This window comes from Gadus macrocephalus, chromosome 11 (genome assembly GCF_031168955.1).
Source record: "Gadus macrocephalus chromosome 11, ASM3116895v1".
NCBI lineage: Eukaryota > Metazoa > Chordata > Actinopteri > Gadiformes > Gadidae > Gadus > Gadus macrocephalus.
Window position 1 is genome coordinate 21,507,891 of NC_082392.1, and position 12,296 is coordinate 21,520,186.

Sequence of the window (12,296 nt, forward strand, 5' to 3'; positions counted from 1 at the left end):
CAGCTCATTCCCTTTAAAAAAAATGATATATGTTCATCTTTCAAGCATGAATAAAGACGCCAAGTCCCTCTGTCATGACTTTGTACGATCAAAATTCTTGTAAAACTTCTAAACCTTGGTATTATGTTTATTTAAAATAAAAGAAGTAACTTATTAAAATAAATAAATAAATAAATAAGACACTAAGTCCCGTCTGCCGCTCGTCCCCCCCACCCGACACCTTTTATAAGCTGAGGGCGTTTTCACGAGTCTCATAGCATTAGAACATGTTGTACTTGTTGATTAGCTCACATTGTTATGGCAATGAACATGCCCTCCGCTGATAAAATAATGCCAGCGTTTTTTTCAACGGAAAATTAGCACCCATGTCAACTTTTTCTGCTCCTTGCACCTTATCATGCTTATCATGCTACGCAGCATTACAAGCCCCTGCCGACTAAAACATGATGCAATTCAAGAGAAGGCATAGATAGAATCGCCTGGTGGTCAACTGTCATTTAATAGTCATCTGACAGATTATGTTAAGGTTTTAAAATGATTATTATTATTATTATTAGCTGTTCATGTTATAATACAGCTGGAAATCGTGGATTTTCTGATAAAGACTAGCAAGCCTTTTTGAAAGACAAAAAAGCAGAAACTATGTTAAAGGTTGGGTATGGGATTTGCGAAACGCCAGCCGATTTTGAAAATACACAACTCAAATGGTCCTACCCCCTCTCCTACAACGCTGACTCTGACTCCACCCATTCCAAGTACATGGAGTTTTTCGAGCCCTGCCCGTTCCACAGATGATTGACTTGTTTAATTTTCATGTCAGTACTTCTAACTCAGTGGCTGTAAGTGGGTTATGATAAGGATTTAAGTAATTTTGCAAAAATTGCCAAAAAAGAGAATTCCATACCCAACCTTTAAGTTTGCTCGTGCTGCCTTTTTGGTTTTGTCAAACAGGAGACGCCCACCCACCAATCAGAGGTTAGAGATTCCTGCAGGAAGGTTGCGCTCGATTTCACTAGCCCATTTGTGCCTGTTCATTAGTGTACAGCATCCATTCTCTCATTGCTTGTGTAAAAAAAAATGGTAGAATATTAGATTTGAGGACGAAATGATTGGGTGGGCTAAGGCAAGTTTTGGGTGGGCTTGAGTCCACCCAAAAATGGTCTAGTTGCGCCACTGTTGGGGACAACGACACCACCACCGCTGCACTTGAGGGGACTGCTGCCGGTGAAAGCCCGCCGACAGCTCAGAGGCCGCTGATGAAGGTAATGACACTGACAGCAAGACCCGCAATGGACTGCGTGAAAACAGCCTCTCCTCACTCCTCTTTGTGGATCTTAATGGACCCCCTTTGGAGAGATTCGACCCAGCACCCTTCATCACATCCTGGATTAATTCAGGTCATCGCCTGCCCACATCATGGGCTTCTGGACCAACAGCAGGAAGGAAGCTGATCCCAGGCCTGTGTGGTCGCTTCTGTTTTAAGGTAAAGGCTAATCTGTATAAATGAATGCTAATCTGGGAGCTACAGAGCTAAAATGCTGTATTATTCTGTGTAGTCATGTGAATATTCCTCATAATTTATATTAATATTTCTATGAAAAATACAGGATTTTTTCTCAATAGCACCCAGGTCATGTGACCTTATGACTCCAAATCAGTGGTGGATCACACGACTAAACAGGCTGATTAAGATACACCTCTTTCTATTAGCTTTGAATGGTCCTCCCATAATAATAAATAATAAATAAGTCAATATAAATAAGGCAACCAGTCAGAATTGCCTTTTAATACTCATTTTAATTTGAAAACCGGAAGCTGGTCTTCTCTGTGCAGTTACCGTTAAGGTCGCAATATGGGCGTACATTAAATGTAGCGGCTGCCTCAACCGTGGTCAGATTTGATGCGTGTGTGGAGGGTTGGATGTGATATGTGCTTATATGTGCTGACATAAGGCAAGTAGGCAAAATCTTAGCTTACGATAACCATTTGTGTATTAGGTGTGTGTGTGCATGTGTCCGTGTGTGTTCTCACCCCAAAGTTGGAGGCGATGAAGCGGTCTTGTGCGGTGGCGTTGGTGGAGGCGGTGGGGTGGGCGAACACGGCGTTGATGTTGGCCAGCAGGGTGCTCATCACAGCCGGAAGCCCTGACAGCATGTACTTAGAGGAGAGGCAGGAGAACTGACTGAAGGAGAGAGACGCAGAGAGAGACACAATGAATTACTATGGTGCAGCGAGACAGACACATTGGAAGGCGTTTGTTTCCGTTGCCTTTTGTGTGTATTGAATTGCTTTGAATGAATCTCAATATCTATATATTGTGTTAGTTTGTTTTCAGTATTTAAGGATTTTTACCACCCCATGCTACCTTAACACCCTGCAACAAATCCAAACGACACACATCACCATGGAATAACCCCATCCTATCTATAATGAACTCTTAGGTCAATGCTTGGTAGAGGTTAGGATTGGGTCAGGGTTCATAGGTCATGGCTTGGTATGGGGTTAGGTTAGGGTTGGGTCAGGGTTCATAGGTCATGGCTTTGTTTGGGGTTGAGTTTGGGTTAAGTTAGGTTTGGGTTTGGGTTATTAGTTCATGGCTTGGTAGAGGTTAGGGTTGGGTGAGTGTTCTTACATCATGGCCTGGTAGAGGTTAGGGTTAGGTTAGGGTTAGGGTTGGGTTAGGGTTCTTACATCATGGCCTGGTAGAGGTTAGGGTTAGGGTTGGGTTAGGGTTCTTACGTCATGGCCTGGTAGATAGACTCGATGCCGTAGCGCATGGCGAACTCATCCACGATGTCCTGCTGCAGCTCGTCGAAGTACACCTTCCAGGCATCGTCCCCGCGGGCGGCCGGGACCTTCACCACGCCGCCGCCCTCCACGTACGTTGAGTACTGGAAAATGCTCTGACGGGGAAATCACTCTCTGGGTCATGAGCATGTCATGGAAGACCAATTCTTGGATGAAAAAAACTATATTGATAAAGGTTACATGTGTGTCTACGGGGTGTATGTGTGGTAAAGGTTACATGGGGCAGGGACAGGTGTGCTGTGTCTGTGTACGTCATGTAAACAGGTGCACTCACTGTACACACGTTGTGGAGACTGTGCTGTATGTACCTCATGTAAACAGGTGTACTGTACATAGGTTGTATAGACTGTGCTGTGTGTACCTCATGTAAACAGGTGTACTGTACATAGGTTGTATAGACTGTGCTGTGTGTACCTCATGTAAACAGGTGTACTGTACATAGGTTGTATAGACTGTGCTGTGTGTACCTCATGTAAACAGGTGTACTGTACATAGGTTGTATAGACTGTGCTGTGTGTACCTCATGTAAACAGGTGTACTGTACATAGGTTGTATAGACTGTGCTGTGTGTACCTCATGTAAACAGGTGTACTGTACATAGGTTGTATAGACTGTGCTGTGTGTACCTCATGTAAACAGGTGTACTGTACATAGGTTGTATAGACTGTGCTGTGTGTACCTCATGTAAACAGGTGTACTGTACATAGGTTGTATAGACTGTGCTGTGTGTACCTCATGTAAACAGGTGTACTGTACATAGGTTGTATAGACTGTGCTGTGTGTACCTCATGTAAACAGGTGTACTGTTCGTGGTATGGAGCCACTGTCTTCTCCCCATCAACCTCCATGCTGATCTGCAGACGGATCGCCCCAGACACGGCTGACCGGTCGGTCCTCTTCTCTGTGGGGAGATAGAAGGGGATGATAGTTACTACACATTAGGGGCGTCCTGCAAGTAGTTATATAGTTATTGTTCTTTGAGTTATAGGACCCTATCCAGCACCCAGCGCAATTGACTTTCTACACCGACGCATGTATCGTTGCTATTTCGCAACCGGTGCAAAGCTGATTTTCCCCCGCAGCAAACTCGCGCCACTGAACTTGCGCCCTGAGAAGCGTGTCAGCGAAAAGCAGAGGCGTGTTCCAGCGCAAATGATACATGGTGCTATCTTACAGATCGATAAAGCAGTTGCGCAACTGACCGAAAAATACCTGGTCTAAGTGCACTAGCGGATAGTGCAGTATGTGTTGCTATTTTGACGTACCGTGGCAGGTCGGAACTGCAACGTTAGCTTACACACCAGTAGGCTATTCACAATACACAATATGGCCTAATTCACACATGGAATAGCGAATTCTTCTACAACTTCCGAAATACTAAGTCGTCATGTAAATTGCAACAAAAAAACACCCTAACCCTAACCCTTTGGTGATTTTCCATCATTCGAATACCTTTGTGCTGTATTAAAAGGCTCCCCCAGAGTTCTCCTATTAATTATTTACAGGCAACCCACATACTCTGCAAAAAAAAGTCGATGACTTCACAGAATTATTTTCTAGCATCTCCACAGACTTTGACTGTCTAGTTATAACTGGTGACTTCAATTTCCATACTGATGATTTGAATGATAAGTGTTCAAAAAAACTTTCTCAACATGTGACAGAGGCTACTCATTGTAAGGGGCACACTCTAGACCTGGTTATCACAAAGGGCCTCAATGTTTCTGATCTCTCTGTGACTGATCCTTCCTTGTCTGACCACTTTCGTTTTCTTTAATCTATATTTTATTCCCGACATACAGACAAAATCAAATAATGTCAAAAAACTGTATATCAATGAAGAATCGAAGGTACTTTTTAAAAAGGACATCTCCTTGCTACCACCTCTCAACCCGTGTTCTGCTGATGATCTTGTAGAAAACTTTTGAAAATTTGATGATGTCATTGCACCTTATAAGGTTAAAACGATTTCTGGAAAGCAAAAGGCACCCTGGAGAAAAGCTGCTTCTGTAACAGCACAGAAAAAATAATGCAGGAAGGTTGAACGCATCTGGCGTAAAACAAAACTTCATATTCACCATGATATCTCTAAAGAGAGCCTCCGTGCCTACAATTTAGACTTAAAAAGTGCTAGAGGAACCTTTTTCTCCAATATCATTTAAACCAATACTAATAATGCAAAAACCCTATTTGCAACTGTTGACAGACTGACCAATCCCCCAACACAAATTCCACCTGATCTCCATTCCACACAGAAATGCAATGCGTTTGCAGTTTTTTAAACTGATAAAAATTAAGGCATCAGATGCGCCATCAATATCTCCACTTCAAACAAAAATGTAGGACTACCACCCTGTTCAGGCAAAAGCAATGTGGCAGGGATGACATGCTTTAATGTTATAGACTCTAAAACTCTTGTGGAAATTGTGACACAACTAAAGCCATCCACCTGTTGCCTTGATACTTTACCTACCAACCTCTTTAAGAATGTTTTTGACTGCCTCTCCACTCTCTCCATTCAGGCAACTTCCCGAAAGCCTTGATAACTGCAGTTATTAAACCCCTTTTAAAAAAGCGGAGCCTAGACAGCTCTATTATTAACAACTACAGACCAATATCAAATCTACCCTTCATAAGTAAAATTATTGAGAAAGTTGTCCTCCAGCAACTTAATCACTTCCTGGCATCAACTGGTTGCTATGACACCTTCCAATCAGGATTTTGACCCCTGCACAGCACTGAGACCGCCCTTATTAAAGTTGTAAACGACATCCGTCTTAACACAGACTCTGGCAAAACCTCAATACTAATGCTACTAGACCTCAGGGCTGCATTCAACACTGTAGACCATACAATACTTTTGGACAGGTTAGAAAACTGGGTGGGGCTTTCAGGCACAGTCTTAAATTGGTTCAGGTCCTACCTACAAAATAGGAACTACTTTGTTTCCATTGGCGACTTTGTATCAGAATCAACCAACGTGACATGTGGAGTCCAACAAGGATAGATCTGCTGTGCCAGTGCATTGAGCAAGTGAAAGACTGGATGTGCCGGAATTTCCTTCAACTAAATGAGGACAAAAAAGAGATAATTGTATGTGGTGCTAAAACGGAAAGGCTTAAAGTAACCCAACACCTCACTCTCTGTCACTGAAAACCTCAATCAAAGCCAGAAATCTAGGGGTTATCATGGATTCTGATTTACATTTCGACATCAAATAAGTTACAAAATCTGCATATTATCACCTTAAAAATGTAGCAAGACTTAAGAGGGCTCATGACCACCGAAGACTTACAAAAACTTGTACATGCCTTTATCACTAGTAAGCTTGATTACTGCAATGGTCTCCTTACAGGTCTCCCAAAACAAACTCTAAAGCTTCAGCTTGTTCAGAATGCTGCTGCTAGAGTTCTAACAAAGACCAAAAAATGTGAACATATTACACCAATTCTTAAATCGTTACATTGGCTTCCAGTAGGTCAGAGAATTGATTTTAAAATCATGTCGCTAACCTATAAATCCCTACATAGTTTATGCCCAAAATATTTAACTGATATGCTTCCACTACATAAGCCTTCAAGAACACTAAGATCTTCTGAGACCAATCTGTTAATTATCCCCAGAGTAAACACGAAACAGGGGAAAGCAGGATTTAGTTACTAAGCAACAAATAGCTGGAATAAACTCCCTGAGGATTTAAGACTTGCCCCAACTCTGAGCACCATTAAAACAAGATTGAAGACGTTCATGTTTGCTTTAGCTTTCTGCTAAATCTTAAATACATTGCACTTTCTAAAAAGCTTTTTTTAACTTTGCCTTTATTTTCTATTTTATTACTAAAATGCCTTTTTAACTTTCCCTTTATTTTCTATTTTTACCAGAAGGATACATGATCTGATACCAGAGAGAAAGGATAAGGGTTGAGACCCAAGTTCTGTCTTGGTTGGAGTCCTAGAATCTGGGTTGGAGTCCCAGAGAAAGGACCAAGTTCCTTTAGGTCGGGTTGGAGTCCCAGAGAAAGACCAGAGTTCTGTCTGGGTTAGAGTCCCGACGTCTGACTGGTGTTGGAGTCCCAGAATAAGGCCTTTGGTTCGTGGTTAGAGTCCCGATGTGTGTCTGGGTTAGAGTCCTAGAATCTGGGTTAGAGTCCTAGAATAGAGTCCGGGTTGGATTCCCAGAGAAAGTACCAAGTACCTTTATGTCGGGTTGGAGTCCTGACGTGGGTACCAGAGAGACTTGATCTGATCTTAAATACATTGCACTTTTTATTTTACTCATTTCTTTGCATATGTTTTCTTTTACTTACTAAAATGGCTTTTTAACTTTCCCTTTATTTTCTATTTTTACCAGAAAGATACATGATCTGATACCAGAGAGAAAGGATAAGGGTTTGAGACCCAAGTTCTGTCTGGGTTAGAGTCCTAGAATCTGGGTTGGAGTCCCAGAGAAAGGACCAAGTTCCTTTAGGTCGGGTTGGAGTCCCAGAGAAAGACCTGAGTTCTGTCTGGGTTAGAGTCCCGACGTCTGTCTGGGTTGGAGTCCCAGAATAAAGCCTTTGGTTCGTGGATAGAGTTCCGACGTGTGTCTGGGTTAGAGTCTTAGAATAGAGTCCTAGCCTAGAATAGAAATTGACTAGAATCCGGGTTGGAGTCCCAGAGAAAGTACCAAGTTCCTTTAGGTCGGGTTGGAGTTCTGACGTGGGTACCAAATTCATTTAGGTCGGGTTGGAGTCCCGACGTGGGTACCAGAGAGACTGTTGATCTGATCTTAAATACATTGCACTTTCTATTTTACTCATTTCTTTGCATATGTTTTCTTTTACTTATCTATTATTGAATTTTATTGTATGTTTATATGGTAAGCACTTTGAGTCTGCCTTGTGTATGAAAAGTGCTATATAAATAAGGTTGCCTTGCCTTGCCATGCCTGACCCTTAACATGGATATGAAATGTCCTGTGGCCGCAACTGTGGGTCTATTTAATGATATGCGGCAGTACATTAACACACATCGTTTCTTACCAGCATTGTATACATTATCGTTATCGACTTGTGTTCCTAATATGCATGTGTTCCCCCTTTAATATACATTGCAAGGGACAGTATTATGCGTAGTTTGCGTGTGCTTAAACAGATGGAGGCACACGTGCGCGGTGCGCTCGCATTCATTCATTCTTCTTAACACTCACTCGCGGTAAAACAATGTTTTCTCACAATCAAATACTCATCAATCCTAAAAGTTATGGGCTTGTACATGATGTCTGTTTCAAGAAAATTTGTGTTTGCTGTACGGTGTTTCAGATGCATTGATTTAAAGGTACCATGGCATGAAAATCTCACTTTATGAGTTCCCCTAGCCTGCCTATCGTCCCCCAGTGGCTTAAACTTGCATTCGGTGTAAAACGAGCACTAGGTATCCTGCTCGCCTTTGAAAAAATGGAAGCTCAGGCACGCTGATTTGCAATGTGGCCCCATATGACGTCATAGGGGGCCAAGTTACCTCCCCTTTCTCTGCCTTGCCCGCCCAGAGAATTGGTGTGTTGTACACTTCTTTGTTATTTGGATAACCGTTCTGCTGTTGGTGTTATGGCGCGTAACATGTCGGTTCTTTGACGTTTGTGGTATTTCCACAACGAGACTGTAGTTTGGGCTATCTGAGCCATGGTTGAGAAGGAATTGGGGGATTGTTGCCAGGGGGATGCCGGCGGCGGGCAGCGGGAAGCAGGCAGCAGGCAGCAGGCAGCGGCAGCCAGCAGAGGGCATCCGGCAGACGGCAGCCAGCAGCGGGCAGCGTCTGCTTCAGATTGATGTGGAAGTGGAAGAACCAGCGACATCGGAGAACCCGACGCAGTCGTTTGTGATACATAATACCGTCTGGAGGCACACACAGCTTTTGGCCGTGATAATATGTATTACATGATATAGATATCTATGTATTATACTATATTATTTAGATATAAAGCTCCAGGACTGTAACGCAAGTGTTTTACACTTCTTTGTTATTTGGTTAATTTGGCGACCGCCCCCCCTCGTGGCTCAATGTTTGAAAAAGCGCGCTAAAGTGCCCTTCAAGAGTGTCGAAAACTAGAGGAAATGCCTTATTGGCTGCCCTTTTCACGTGCAAAACATGATTAGGTGCCCTATAGGGTGCTCCTTCATACAATAAATTATGATGATGTGCCCTCTAGAACAAGAAAATTCAATGACATGCCTTAATGAGTGCCCTTATAGTCCCCTTCTGCCCATCTGGTGCCCTTTTAGTGCCCCCTTTAGTACCCTGATAGTGCCCTTCTGCCCGTCTGGAGCCCTTCTAATGCCCTGATAGTACCCTTCTGCCCGTCTGGTCCTTCTAGTGCCCTGATAGTCCCCTTCTGCCCGTCTGGTACTTCAAGTGCCCTTCTGCCCATCTGGTGCCCTTCTAGTACCCTGATAGTGCCCTTCTGCCCGTCTGGTCCTTCTAGTGCCCTTCCAGTGCCCTTCCAGTGCCCTTCCAGTGCCCTTCTAGTGCCCTTCCAGTGCCCTTCTAGTGCCCTTCTAGTACCCTGATAGTGCCCTTCTGCCCGTCTGGTCCTTCTAGTGCCCTTCTAGTGCCCTTCTAGTGCCCTTCTAGTACCCTGATAGTGCCCTTCTGCCCGTCTGGTCCTTCTAGTGCCCTGATAGTGCCCTTCTGCTCGTCTGGTCCTTATAGTGCCCTTCTAGTGCTCTTCTGCCCGTCTGGTGCCCTTCTAGTGCCCTTCTGCCCGTCTGGTGCCCCCATGGTTGAAAAAGTGTGCTAAAGTGCCCTCTATGGTGGTGAAAATTAGAGAAAATGCCTTATTGGCTGCCCTTTACACGTGAACAAAAAATATTGTGTGCCCTAGGTTGCCCCTGATGATGATGATGTGCCCTGTGGAGCAAGAATATGGCAAACCGAAAAAACACGTTGTGGTTAGCTATTGAGGTGCAGACGTTCCTCTCTTTGGTAGCTGACGAACGGGGAATGCGAGGCATTGCTTTCATGTGGCGGCGCCATGACAAACAGGTACATCGAGTGGTACTTAAATCTCCACTGGATAACGAAGCAAAAAGCGGATTAAGAGTATGTCAGTACCCATAGTGGAAAAGCGCAATTAGATGTCAAGTTAGAAAAACTTAATATTTTCAGTTTGCATAATCCGTTTAAAATGTATATACATTTTTTGAGCGTTCAAGATCATTCAACTGTAGGTCATTTCATGCAAGAGAGACGATAATGGTCAGCTATCACGTCAACATGAAGGAAAACGTCCTTAAATTTTTCCGTAGCTGGCTGTCAGCGGTCAAAGACTGTATGGTAGCGGCACATTGAATTTTCTCCAGTCTAATTTTTACTTAAAGAGATACTTCACCGGTGGGAATATGAAGGTTTTTATCAATTAAATAATTCAATGTATTATAAATGTGAAAAAAAAATTGAAATTGGTTCATCCTAGCCTGAATAAAGGCAGAAAGAGTGTTTTCATGGTCTCTCTGGCTCAAAGTAAGAAAACCTCCAACTACCACAGTGCATTGCGCTCGCTGCCCCGCCCACCTGTCGGTCTCCCGTCCCCCTCATTCCCCCTCAGTACGCGAGCTCCCGCCCCCTCTCATTCCTTATTGGTGGAAAAATTGGCCACCAAAAGTGTGTTGTAGTCCTCGGCCCTTCTAGCGGGACAAGAGGTTTCTCCCGAAATGACGTCAAACGCGTCATTTGACGTCATTTCGGGAGAAAATTAGATGAAAAAAAATGGGCCAAGGGGAGACTGGTTTAGACTGATATTTATTTATATATTTATTTATATTACAATAGCGATTTTATAATGATAGAACACCGGTTCTAAATGGGTGAAGTATCCCTTTAAATGTTAGTAAAGATGAAAGCAGTAAGGCATCCTCCTTTCTTTGGCTAAATTGTGAAAGTGCACAATGATGTGAACAACTCATTTTGGCGTTTATAAAGTCGCTAGAATAAGGGGAAACAGTTTCTTTGAAGCAAATTTTTTTCTGGGTGAGGACCCCCAGACCCCCCGTATCAATTATGACCCCAACTATTCTTTTAATTGCTACATGGAGATGTAACAAGTGCCCCGAATGGGACCTTCACGGCAGCGCTTGCTAAGGTTAGGGGATAGGACCTTCCAGGCAGCGCTGCCTTTAAGGCTCCGTTGGGGGAACAAAACACCATCAAGTTAGAAAAGCCACTGTGTCCGCTGGTGGGGCCCCATGTTGTCCAGAATGTGCCCTTTTTATTTTTTCGCCCCTGCCCTTCAAACAGTCTGAGTCCGCCACTGGCGCACAACACGTCGGACTCTCGTCTCTGGTACTTCCACAACGAGACTCGTAGAGGGGGTTATCTCAGCCATGGTTGAGAAGGAATTGGAGGAAAGGACCTTTGGCTTTGACTCCCTGAAGTAAATGAACTGCGACATGGAGGAGAAAGGGATTGTTGCCCGCGATTGTCTCCCGCTAGAGCCCAGCTTCCTGCTGCCCGCTGGCGAGGGACCACCACCTCGGCGCTGCCCGCTGCAGGAGGCGGTGGCGCCTAAGCACTGCCCATTGCCCAGTGCCGAGGCGGTGGTCCCTCGGCAGTGAGGCTCAGGTGGGAGACGATCGCGGTTAACAATGGCGGGCAACATTCTCCTCCATGTCGTGGTTCAGTCACTTCCGATTGATGTGGACGTGGAAGAACCAGAGACGTCGGAGAACCCGACGCAGTCGTTTGAGATTCATAATATCGCCTGGAGGCGCACACAGCTTTTGGCTGTGATAATATATATTATATGATATCTATATCTATGCATAATATGATATTATTTAGATATAGAGTTCCAGGACTCCCGCGGGAGCACCCGGAGTGTTCTAGAATATTTACAGAAAACGGCCAAAGGCTGTGTGCGCCTCACCATTGCGATACATCCACTGTAAACAGAGCGCATGGTACGGTGGCCACAAGCTGCTTAGGGCCACACCACCAGCCTCCTCCTTGACCCGCCTCTCTCCTCCTCATTTGCATTAAAGCTACAGACAAGAAGATGGGGGGACTCAATGGGAGATTCCACTGCATTGCTTGACTTCAAGAAGGAAAGGAATAGAAATGTGTGCTGGTGGGGCAATGACTTGCCTTCTGGGACCAATTTGCTTTGTTATGTTTTGCTTTCATTAAAAATCCTTATAATCCTTACCAAGTAATATATTGCTATTATATGATATTATGCACATCGTCGTGATATTATATTTTTTTTAAATAATTTATTTGTTTTTAAAAGTAGCCGGTCATTTTGCAGACTTTTGAGCATTTAAACCACGCAACAAAAATCGGGCATCATTTATAAAAAAGATATTAGATATGATTTAAAGATCAATCGCCGATGGGTGTAGCTTGACCAATCAGATTTCACTATGCTTAATAGAGGTCGGGGTCACCCCTATGAACAAAGGGTAAATCCTAGTATCTACCATGTATAACCAGATATCCAGGGTTAGGGGTTAAAGG

General features: G+C 43.8%; 1 protein-coding gene and 1 long non-coding RNA gene across 2 annotated transcripts in view; one reads left to right on the plus strand and one right to left on the minus strand.

Moving 5' to 3' along the window:
* The window catches only part of LOC132468091 (protein unc-13 homolog B-like), a 42,711-nt gene that overhangs the window by 25,113 nt on the left and 5,302 nt on the right, over positions 1–12,296 (minus strand). The window contains exons 7-9 of the mRNA XM_060065740.1: positions 3,594–3,709; positions 2,740–2,903; positions 2,032–2,182 (exon numbers count right to left, since the gene is read on the minus strand). Coding sequence (XP_059921723.1) covers positions 2,032–2,182; positions 2,740–2,903; positions 3,594–3,709 — 431 coding nt within the window. The remainder of the gene's footprint in view (positions 1–2,031; positions 2,183–2,739; positions 2,904–3,593; positions 3,710–12,296) is intronic.
* On the plus strand, positions 74–4,290 carry LOC132468101 (uncharacterized). The gene is made up of 3 exons (XR_009528162.1): positions 74–1,483; positions 2,039–2,660; positions 2,709–4,290. It is a non-coding gene; the product is annotated as an uncharacterized LOC132468101 (long non-coding RNA).